Raw genomic sequence first — 12,716 nt, forward strand, 5'->3', positions numbered from 1 at the left:
CTTAGTCAGGGTAAACAGCTGAGATGTGGATCTGGGCTGTACACCCACCCCTCTGCCAGCTGGGGGTGTTTCAATCAGCATCACTTCTCTTGAACAGGGCAAGTTGGGATTTGGGCCGTGACCAAGTCCCATGACTAAATCAATTCAACCTGCCTTCAACATTATTTTTTTTTATTTCAAAAAAACCCATAGAAAATAGTCCAGAAATTCAAACATTTCATGTGAAGCAGATTTAAAAGGAGCGTTTGAAATAAACACACCAAAAAAGCAAAGAAGGGCCTGAAGGAATGCCACATCCCCTACCGTGCAACAGACTGCACAAAACTTAATGGCACCCTGTGAAGATCCCTCTACATCTTATTCCCTACTCCTCCTTCTTCGGCTTCCAGCTTCCATCCCTAGCCAAGTATTTAGGCGATTGTTTTTTCTTGGTCTGGCCACACGTACTAGGCATCTCTTCAGCCTCTCTTAGCATCTGCCTCTTGGAGAACTGCCCTTTTTCTCCCAGCTCCACCTGTCCACAACACTTGGGGTCTATGTTCAGAGAGGTCCTGCTACCTCTACCAGCTGATCTCATTTTCAGTGGCACCATCTGTCTGCCTCCCTCCTTGATCACTTTTAGCCCTAGGGCATTGCTTTCCTTGGTCACACCAAGTAACACAGCATCCTCTTGGCTAGAGGCTGAGTTCTGACTCAATCCTTTCTACTTATATGCCACTGTGCAACTGAGAGCAGCAGAAAGATACACAGTAATAATCCCAGCAGGTTCATAATGACATATCAGCACTAGAAAAGCTTTGAATCGAGTGTCAGTGCCAAGCATGTGCAGCAGATTTGCTATATATGCTATGCTGTAAGCTAGACTTCAGTGGAAAAATAATAGCTGAAACAGTCATTTGCAGGAAGCGTGATCATTATTTCTTTTGTACACATCTCCCCTCCCCAACATACCTGGAAATGCAGCATATAATTGATTAAACTCAATTTTGGTTAAATAGCTCCTCTTAAAATGATGTAGCATCAACAAGCTCTGTGGATTTTAGAAAAGGCTAAACAGGCAGCCAAGCATTTCCTTACTTTTTCCCCTACATGTATTCAGTCTGCCTAATTGGCCAGGTTGTTATACTATTCTGAACAAAAATAAAAGACAGTTTCCTATTAAACCTCAGAACTAATGAATTTTTTTCCACATACTTAAGCTTCCACACAGCATCCCATTACTATAATCTTTTCTCTTTTGTCCTACAGGTCGCTTGCAACAGCCAGCCCCCCCTGTACAGTGCAAAATAAATAGTTGCAGCCTAGCACTGAACTGCCTGGATGTGCAAGGCAACGTTGGGATGTATGAGGCAAATCAGAGGACTGATGGGAATTCCACCTCTTGCCCTTGTTAGAAGCTGTCTTCAGAGTGTGTCTGATCCATTCCATGTGCCTACTCCAGAGGCAACAGAGGAGCAGTAAGAACACCAACACCTCTGGGAAGCTCATGCTTGCCACCAAGTCTCACCCATTGAACTGGCAAAGCTGACTATACTCCCCCTGAGAACTTCAGATTTTGCAACACACAGCAACCATGTTGAATGTTTCAGTGTTTCAAGATGAATGCAAATATTGAATGTCTCACTTGCCAGTACTCCCAGGGAAAGCTTTGCCAAGCGTGCAAGGTTCTTTCCACTGCATTGCCACACTACCAGTTCTCAATGAATTAAGAATGAACCGTGCAGCTTCATAGGGGTACCAAATTGCTGCTGCCGAAAGGCTTGTTGTGCTGAACTTCAGGCACTCTTGGAAAAGTATGATGAAACTGAATGATAAAACTACCACCTCTGCTCAACACCTGTAAATCCAGTTAAGGATCCTTAAGAAGAGAAGAGCCAGGGTAAGAAAGAACAGGTGCAGTCCCATTTTAGAAAAGCACAGATAAGAAGTTATACTCGCATAATATTTCTTTCAAAACCCTTTCTGTAAATGCACATTTTCTGAATGTAAAACATAATCCCACATCACTCCGTGACAACACCACTTTCAGCTTGGTCAATTCCTTGTGCACTGACAGTTGCCCTGCTCATGATTTAAGACACACAGTAATCTTGTCTTTCTGCTCTAAAGTGAAAGCTGTCTGTGCCTGTATAAACCATAAATTAAGTGCAGCCACTGTTTCCTCTGCTGGAGATTGGCATGAATAGCTTCCTATATCCTCAAGTACCCAGAACAGATAAAAGGGACTCAAGCTCGTCACAGCCATACTGACTCAGTCTCTCATTAGAAGTCACTATTACCAGCAACATCAACTGTGGCAACAAAGGACTGAGGCTTATGCACCCCATGAAAAATACTGGTCAACCAGCACAGCCTGCCTTGCATGAAGGCTTTAAGCTACTGTACCTATGTAAGCAAAAAGGTGTCAGGCTTCTGGCTAATTAAAAATCTTCTTCATTTGTAATGCAGAAGTAGAAGCAGGGTATGTATTGTAGTAAGTTATCTTGGACTTTTTCCCCTAACAGCGTAACAAAGCAATTGTGCTTTTGACATGTCCATTGGCTATACTGAAGTGTGACTAGAACGGGTAGAGCATCATGCCTCCCTTACAGAATAAGGGTTGTAATAGCAAACATTTTAAAATACTGCCATAGTCATGCCCTGACAACAATGCATATCATGGCACTAACAATAATTCAGTGCTGAAGTGACAATAAAATAATGTTTAACCACATAGTGAATATATATTAGAGGATGCATGGCTATACGTATGTTACAGAGAATATTCAATCAGATAGCTTATGGTATAAAAGAGCATACTTGAGTGATGGTTTTGGAGCTAATTTTCCCCCCAAGGTAAGTTCTCAGGCATCTGTCATCTATCTTGCTCCTACCAGGCGAAGGAGGCTGACAGTGTGAAAGAGAAAACCTACAGTAGCTTCCACTTCATTTGACCTGTAAAGCCAGTCTGCAAAACACCAGAGAGCTGTAATGTTTCTGGCGTGACTATCAATGACAGACAGGCAGCATTTTCTACTGGTTATATTGTCACATATATCACCCCAGATTTGAAAGGAAAGGAAACCCAGTATCCTCAAGTTTATCAAAGACTGAGTTATATCGAGGAACATACCTTTGAGATGTTGCTAGAGCGGCTCACGGAATGCCCCAAAGCCTTCTCATTCTGAAAGAGGAAGAATAACATCATTGCAGCAACAAATCACAGTTATGAGGATATTTTAAAGCTGGTATTAGAAACCAGACTCCATGGAGAAAGTCTTACACCTGTGGCTTTTAAGGATGCTGCTTCTATTGACATCAGCCTGATTTACAATCATCACTAAATTGCTTTATTTGCTTAACAAGATAATACCTTACAGAAAATCACATAGGCAAGACAAATACAAACTGAGAAATAGCGGAACAGTGCTGTCTTCTCTCCATGAATACTGCAAAGCCCTTTTCCCAGATACCATCTATTTAGAAAAGGGTATTTCTTGGTGCTGCTTCATCTACACCTAAAGGCAAACATCCAACACTAAAACTGAAAGCTCTTCCTTAAAGAAAAAAGTATTGCAGTGATATCTGGAAAAAAGCGTGAATAACCACATGCATGTCATTTCAGGAGAGAAAGCAGAATTACTGAGGAACTTCCCACTTCCCACAGAACTCTGAATTAAACTGGAAATATCATACAAGATGAAAATGCAGAAAGTACAATTCTCAAAAATGAAATCAGTGATGACTGTACCTGTCACTTTTCAGTGTGCAGACTCTGACTGATAAGCATGACAATCTTACCTTCTACCAAAATAAACTGTAGGTTTCACCAAGGTATTTTATCCTTTAAGGGTTCCTGGTTTCTGAATGTGTTTACCCTATGTGTAACCGGACACAGTTGCTCCACTGGGAAGAGCCTAGAAATCGCTCTGCAAAAACTTTTCTGAGTAAAATCCAACAATAAATATTTTTTTTATAAACAAATATTACGAATAGGGCAAGTCATAAATAACATGTGGTTACAAATCAGTATCGATGTTCCTCCAAATCTGTGAAGCTGGGACACAAACTGGTTTGAGATTTAAACCCTCTGAAAAAAGGGTAAATTTATTACTATCTCCTGTGGGCTCTATGCTGGGTAGGAGTTTCTAGAAGCACATCTTCTCAACTAGGATTTTAGGAACCAAACTCTTTCACCTTTGTTCTTGAAAATAATTTAACCTAGCAGAGACACTCTGACAGCACCCTCTTCCAGTTCTCATTGGTGCTGACCGATCAGACAGAGCTTGAGATGCAAAGTCCTGCATATACAACAAATGGGGACAGAACCTGCTCCCCACCGCCCAAAAGAGTCAACTGCTGTTATTCCTAGATCAGTTCGGACACAGCACCATTGCTGCAGACCACCTGCCTATCGTTTGTTACAATTCAAGCCACCTTCAATGACTAAAGCCCGTATCACATCAGCCCAACCGGCCAGGCACCCAGATGCTACACCCACACTTGGAGATCCCTGCACTCCTGGACACTTCTTCCTACAGCACATCCCCAGAGCGACTTCAAAGCTTTGTGTTGAGAAAAGAGAAGGCAAGGCAAAAAATTTCAGCATATGCTTACAAAAGCAGGCTCTCTCTTCCTTACAACACCGGTTGCCCCTCAACACAGTCCTGGGCACTGCCTCAGATGGCAGATAGGAACTGCTCTTCCTCCCTTAAGAATGTGAGGAAGCAAATTCAGTGTTCTGAAATCCTCTGTATATAGCAGTTTGAGTACCCAGAAGACAGTAAAATAATGTTTCAGAAGAACAGAGAAGTGACCAGGGAAACCTCCACCAGTTTGGACTGACAGCCAAACTAAAACCCAGGAAGGATTAGTTTAAGGTCTGGAGTTAGTTGTGGCCCGAATTACCACTGACTTGAATGCCACACTTGTGTACTGCAAGACTGAGTTTGGTTTTCAGGATCACTGTGAGCTTTTGTAACAGATAACAGTATTGCTGGAACAGAAACAAACACGTAGAGACCCCCCAGAATGCGTACACTAACATTGGACAGGACTACTGCCGGAGCCAGTATGGCTAAGGATGGACTCTAGCCTTTAGGGAAGGACCTAGCTGATTTCATCAAAGGCAGCGTAACTATAGCAACAACAAAAAAAAGTTCACTGAAGCCGCAGAGATGGGAGGAAGAAAAAAAGGAGCAGGGACATGTTCTTAAGCTATGATGAAAAGAGACCAACATAAGCCAGCAAGCACAAGGGACTTGTCATTGCCTGTGTGTGAGGTGTGGGGAGAAGCAGGCTGTGCATGCTTGGCCTTCCAGGGACGTGTGGGAGGCACACAGAGCAAGGCTATGTGGGACAAGTGGGACAAGGGAAAACAATAGTGAGGAGCGTGACCTGTGGCCAAGAAGTATGCCTGGAGCAACACACAGAGCTCCACAGAGGTGACAGTCTCAAATCCAGCTGTAGGTGTCAAGGACTTCTCTTGGTGAAATTCCTGAAGATGAAATTAAACAGAGCAGAGGTTTCTTCATGTTGACTCAGTGCTTCCTAAATACTGCTGTCCAGCTGAAGATGCCTGCAAGGGGGCACAACTGAACTCACAGGGGCACCCGTGTTGAAAAAGATGTGCTAAAATTCAGTGAGTACAAACCCGCTGGAGGACAAGACATATATTTGCACAACAGTGTAAATGATGCAGAGCAAACAACCTCTTAGCCGCGCTACAGAAACCAGTCTTTCTGCCTCTGCTCCCAGAACTGATCTTATCTGATGGATGCCAGGAGCCTCTAAAGAGCCAGATGCGCATATTATCTTTATTGATCTACTGTTGGAAACATACCAAGGAGAGGTTTCAGTCAGTGGACGACTGCAAAGAGTTGGTTTCATTATTGCAAGAGCAATCATTTTTAAACAAAAAAGCTGTCTTGAAAAATACTCCCTTAAGGGTTACGGAGTGCACGCACACAGATGTTTAGGTATTGGTGATACTTCTAAAGGACTCCTAGCCACCTAAGCGCTCTTTCACATCTCGGTTTCTTTACGACACAAAGCTGGTACACCCATAAAGTCAACAGGAAATGCACCACAGCCTTAGCCCAGGCTGGCCAAAATCGGTGCTCTAGAGCTATGTACACTGACAAGGAGGAAAAGCACCAACTCAGCCATATTTTTCAAGGAGTGACAACTGACCCAACAGCCAGTACCAGATCCAACACAGACTTGAAAATAACACACATATTTTCCAGTCTGCTACCAAGCAGCCCCACCACCCAGATAAAATCACTTCAGTCCTCAGACACCAACTGACCCCACCTTACCCTGCCTACTAATCAGGGATGTTTTTTGAAACAGCTGCTCCAAGTCTCACAGCTTACATACACATAGCCTTTAAAATGTATTGGGCTGGAAAGAGATAAAAACCAAGTTTCAATGTGAAACAGCAATTTCCAGTTCACTATGACCACTCAGGTAGCACCCCTGCTGAAGGAACATACGGCACTTTCTTGCCCACTTCTGCAAAGGACCAAGAAAATTACTTTTTTTTACATGATTAACCAGCAACAGAAACACCTCAGAAACAGGAAGCAAGAAATACAGTTCATGAAGTCTAGCTGTGCTGTTTAATTCTCTTTTACAAATAAAATAATAAATATCTATCTATCAGGAAAAAGCACTGTGGAAGCCATTAAATAGAGCCAGTTTCCCATACTGTGATACATTAAGGATGCCACATGTTTTCCAGTCATTAAGACAGAAAAGAGCTGTAAAGCCATGGGAAGAGTTCCTGGAATAAACTCCTGGAATACGTATACGTATATTTTAATGGCAGGCACAACTACGAAGTGAGGAACAGAAATATTAAACAGATAAAAATTATTTTAAAGGCAAACAAACAAAAGCTTCCTTTTCACACTATATCCATCACCACTGGTACACTCATCCTGGGATCGTTTACCAATTATTCACAAATTAACACTGACACAGGAATGGCAAGGCCAAGCTTCTATTATGGTACTATCACTGCCCAACAAATAATCTTCAGAGGCTTTTTACTCGTATGTTCCCATTGCACAATAAGACATTCTAGTCTGGTAATTACGGCTCCAAACAAGCTCTCCTTCCCTTTTGCAAAAGCATTAATCTCTGCACTTGAATGAAAGGTCAAGACAAATGCAACATCTGCCAGCACCGACCATACAATTATCACCAGCTAAAGCAAGCGTCACTCTACTTTAGCAGATCAGTCTTTCTGGATGGGATGATGGGAACCCTGCCTTTCAAAATCATCCTACTCAACCAGAACCACCTGGCAGGCACTTAAAATACCCCCATCTAGATAGGAAAAAATTACAAGTGCAACTTCTCCTGAGCCACTCACTGCCAGCTGCTGCTCTGAGGTCCCCATCAGAGACTGGCTCTAGGAAAACAAAGAGGAAGGCAAAAGCAAGGAAATAACTGAAAACCAGAAAAACTGCTACCCATTCCTACAGTGACACGTTTCTCTAAACTCTGGATGCACTTGCTCGCAATTGCCTGAATCCCCCTCCCAACTTTTCTCTCTTTTTCTACCTTCACTTGAATTTGCTCCCAACTGTGAGCTTACATCTGCCTTCCTGCAGGGCTCTTCATCTTGCCATCTCCACCGTGCTGGCTCATTTTCCCTTCTGCCACCATTCCTTGGTTACTCTTGCACAACACCTCTCCCTCCTCAGTCCAGCAATCTAGAAGCTGACACCTTTATCCCACCTTCCCTTTTAGCTCGGTCTCCCATATTCAGCAATTCAAGTTATTTTACCCTTGCTTCCCTACCACAACACATCCATTTTCCACTAAGCACGACAACTATGTAACTTACACAGCCAAACTCACCAGTTTTGTGCACCCCAAAACACTGGTTACTATCACCTGGGCCAGAAGGAGGGTCCCCACTCACCGATGACAATTCAGGCAGCCAGAGCTGCTCTTGTGCACTCACAGCACACCAGTGTACCCACGGTGACCTTCCTCCAAACTCGGTGGTAGACTGCACGCAGCCTCAGCAAGCGGGCACTATAAAGAAATACAACTTGGATGTCCTTGCCAGGATGGAAGGGGAAAAATATCACAGTAAAATGGTTTGGATTTTGTGTTTCCAACATTTTAGTTTTCAGTCATTAAGGCAAGTAAATAGAAGATAACAGAGGAAGCAGTCTCATAGCTTGTGTAGCCTTCTTCTGACAACCGTACCTACATTCAGTCCTAAGTACGGCCAATACTAAACACATCTTCATCTCTTGCTTATAGAACTGGAGAAGAAACTGCAAGCCACACCTCGGTGGTTTTGCAAGGTGGTTTGCATTCCCTTTCCCCCTGGGAAAGCTGGACAAAGGTCACTAGAGGAGGGTCCTCATCAAGCCACTGCCAGCTACGTGTGAACATAGCACATGCCTGCTTCCTGAAGCCTTAATTCTCTGACACACCAGCAACCTGACAGGGCACTATATTCCCCATTTTCCAATACAACTTTTATGTAACATTACATAAAATGGGTTAAGATCCTCATCTAATGACAAAAGTTCTCCAACTAAAATCTCAGTGATGAAGAGCAGAGCCCTTTGTTTTGGTGATGTTGTTACTGCAGTGCCCCAGCCACACACCCCTGCAAGGCAAGAACTGATGTCTCAGCCCAACAGACATGGTTAAACCAACCAGGACAAACTGGCTAGGGCTCTGCCTATTTGTGGTTTTCTACGTGGAATCTGAAAGCCATTTTAACCTCATTTTGTGCACTACAATGGCATTTTACAAGGACAGATTAAGCACAAAGTCGGTATCTGGTGAAAAATTTACTGTTATCAATGAGTGGCACAGGCCAACAAAGTCTTCTGGGTAAATAGTTGCTTTCCTTAATTAAAAAAAACTTTGCAGAAGAGAATGAGTAAGTAGTAATTGCTCCCATTCATACAGCAATTCCCATTCTTAGATCTTATGAGAATTATAGAATGGGACAAAGAATGGCACTGCTTGAAATGGTGAGGTGCTGCAGTACTGAGTAGCTGAATGACCCTTGCATGGCAAAACAGCGTCAGGAGTGAAGCAGTTCTTCCACCAAGTCCCATGACCGCAGCATGAATGCACAGTTGTTCTACAAACACGCAGCCGTGCACACCCAGGTTTTGTTTCAGGTTTCATAACTATGGCAGATTTCCTAAGAAACTCTTCCCAGAATTTCTGTAAATCTTGGACTGCAATCCTGTACCTGAACAACAGAAATTAAAAAGAAACATACGCTTTAGTCTGGGGAGAGGGGTTGTTGTTATTGTCGACAACACTGGCACGTGCACTTAACTGTCTGAAATGGATAGAATGAGAGGAAAGAAAAAGGAGAAGGCTTTGAATTACTTTACCTGTCAAAAACAATGGATTGTTAAATTAAAAAAGCTTTGTCAGCACTAGATCTTGTGACTGACAGAATCCAACACAATTATTTCAGTAGCAAATGATAGTTTATCAACTGAATATGGCTTTTATTTGTTTGGCAGTCACCAGGTCATCATGGAAGAGCAATAAACTTGCTAAGTTTATAAAGCCAGTTTTTGGCAAACTTCTTAAACCTTGCTAATTTCAAATTTCTGTTCATAAGATATGACGAAATATCATCAAGGTTTGTCAATGATTTATGCATGCAGCTAGAAGAGTAATGAATGGAAGAATAATGGCATCTAATCAAAGAACAGTAATGGCATCTATGCCTTGCCTCTCTGCTCTTGTGTGGTGTTTATCCCTGGATGCTGGAAACCAAGGAAGGTGATGGAAATCACACCACCTTTTTTCCTTTTTCGCCTTCCTGAAAACCCAGTATAAATACTGAAAAAAGAATCCAATCTGCCCCGTCCATCTAGTCCAGTGTCTTCTGTTCTTGGATGATCCCACTTGATTGTCTGGGACCAGCAATCCACAAATGAGTGCACAAACTCAGTGTAAGATTTCAGATCTTTCATCACAGTGAAAAAACTATAGCAAGTTCACTGTGGATTTACTCATCTTACTAACTTGCTCATTCACATTCACATCAAGCCATTTCACATAGCGGGAGACAAAATTGGAAAAACAACCTGAAGGCAAAAAACTGAGGCTGGAAGTAAAACAGGAGAATTAACAAGTTTTATTCCAGGTGCTGAACTTACAGCTGTGCCTGAAAACATCAGCAACGGAAGTAAAATCACAAGATCATACTGCTTTAACAGAAAAGAAAGACCAAGAAAAGGAAACGACAACACAGCAAATGGCTTTAATGTCAGAGTTCAAGGAACAGTGCCCTTGGGGGTTTGTGGAGAGGAGTCAAGGAGGCTAACAGATCATAAACAAGAAATAAAAATGAAAGGAAATTCAAAGAACAAGGCAGACACAGCAGAAATGTTGAAAAATAAGAATATTTTGCCTACGTCCGCACCACAGCGTGGTCAGAAGCACTATCTGCTTCATCTCCAGTCTGCTCTTAGCGATTGCATGGATGTGCCTGATACTAAACCTGACGGGCACACAGGTCCCTACATGTTCCAGATGTGGTCCACCTATGTATAAGTCCTTACTCATTGTGTACTGCTGGGTGCTCAGCCTTGCCAATCTGGTCTTTGGAGTACGTGGGATACAGTGCTTGGAACCATTCTTGAGTCCAACCAGACACTGGATAAGGTGAGAAGAGCATTCTCTTCTAAAAGGTCATTTTCTCCATGGCTTTGTTCTCCAGACCTTTTTCAACATACCACATTTCTGGTTTTTGCATTGCTTTGCTTTATTTCCAAAGGCTGCACAAAGTGCATCTGATTATGGATAACCTGCATCTCCAGCTGCTATTTCAAAATAGAGATCTGATCTCCATCTCCCACCTTTAGCTGAGCTAATTGACACAAAAGCCTTCCTATTGCTGAGCTGAAGGTGTCTCACCTGGAAGAGCAAATCTTAATTTCTGCACAAGACCATCAGTCTGGTACATTTCACTAAAACTACATTCATTTGCACACTTATTATGTTTACATGCCACGTGCCCACCTTCTAACAAAGAAAACAGACTGCGAAGTTTGGCACCCAGTGTTTTACGGATGTTCTTATCTTGCTGTTGCCAGAAAACCCGCCTAAAATGGATGCGTGCCTTTACGTGATACCGCACATAAAAATGAATCCTTCCCTCAGGGAACAAGCTATATGAACTACAAAAGACATGATCTGAAAATATACACCTTTTTTGATAATGGAAGCAGTATGCATTAAGCTTACCTTTACCTGTGTGATAGCAAAAATGCCGCTTCAAACAATTCCACGTTTTTAACAGCAGAGAGATACAAACATAGAGGAAGCCAGCAATTACAAACAGATTAACCCCCCCCCCCCCCCCCCCATCTTCTGTGAAGTAATTCCATTTAATACAGCTGCTGGAATTCTCATGGTACACTACACATGTCAATATGCCAAAGCAATTGACTATTTTAAACGTAGGCAGATTAAAACCCCCTCTAGGTGACTGGCAATTTGGAATTTCTCATGCTGCTAACAGACACAGGAAGCCTGCAGCCTCGATGAACTCTCCAAAGAGCCACCCTGTCTCAGTGTCTACAGGACTTTGCAGGCTCAGTCATTCGCTGCAGGAGCAGGCTGTGTGCTACGTGGCACGGCAGACGGCTGTGCAGTTTGCACATCGTGTGCAAACTGGATGTAACACACGTGCCTGGATCGCTGCCTCTGCTCAGCTAGGAAAGCCCACCAAAGCCTCTCTTGATTTCCAGCTCATACCATCAAACAGTGCATCACAGAATCACATCTTAGCCAAGATTACAAAGGCCTCCTGAATCGAAAAACACATTCAGAACAATACTAGAAGACTGGGTACTTCCCAAAGCAAACTTGAAACTTCAAGTTGCTTCTCCTTGCTCAAGAATTTTAACTTCTTCTCCTCCCTTTTCATCTTAAGATATAAAGATTGATTACTAACGTACCTCTGATTGTGTGGACCCATAAGGGCAAACAATATTCCCTGCAGCTATTAGAGGACTCACCAAATCATGCTGGGAGAGCATTCAGGGTATTTTTGGTAAAATTTAACACAATATGGTCAAAAGCACATGACAAAAGAGCTCTTGAAAGAGCACTTGTAGGTATCAGACCTGTTCAGTAGTACCCACTCAGTACAGACCAGCTTGGTTTTGCTTGAAATTTCATCTTCCTGTTTTTACCAGTGCTGTTTGCAAGATACTAACCCACAGCATTTCCAACTCACTTACCATTAAACAGTCACACAAATTTAGGTAAATGATGAACTGGGCTCTACAGATCCCGCTAAAGTTCCTTAGCCAAACACTGGTTAGAATGAGATCCTTGTAAAAATCTAACCTGTGATTTCTGAAGACCTTTAAGCACTTCACATTTCTTACAACCGTTTGTAAGCTCAGAGAACAGATAAAGAATAATATCAAAGAAAAACAACACATAAACCAAAACTACTTACGGAAATAACCACTCTCTGAAGAAAGATAATTCACAGCTAAGAGAAAAGGTACTTCATTCAAAGGGCAGTGCATTTCAACTGCAGAACAAGAATCTTTTGAAGCATAAATCTGCTAATGAAAAATTACATTAAGTGACCGTTCAGAGTTCCTGGCTAATTATGCAGGAAATTCAGGTAACTACTGACTATTTACCCCAAAAGTCATTTAAAGAACATGCATATGTGAATGCACGCACTTTACGTACATTAAGTT

At 42.4% G+C, this 12,716-nt stretch overlaps 1 protein-coding gene across 13 annotated transcripts in view; it reads right to left on the minus strand.

Moving 5' to 3' along the window:
* The window catches only part of MARCHF8 (membrane associated ring-CH-type finger 8), a 99,398-nt gene that overhangs the window by 17,815 nt on the left and 68,867 nt on the right, over positions 1–12,716 (minus strand). For all 13 annotated transcript variants that reach the window (XM_037399019.1, XM_037399007.1, XM_037399011.1 and 10 more), the window contains one exon: positions 3,113–3,163. In XM_037399019.1, the coding sequence (XP_037254916.1) occupies positions 3,113–3,163 (51 nt within the window). The remainder of the gene's footprint in view (positions 1–3,112; positions 3,164–12,716) is intronic.

This window comes from Falco rusticolus, chromosome 9, assembly GCF_015220075.1.
Source record: "Falco rusticolus isolate bFalRus1 chromosome 9, bFalRus1.pri, whole genome shotgun sequence".
NCBI lineage: Eukaryota > Metazoa > Chordata > Aves > Falconiformes > Falconidae > Falco > Falco rusticolus.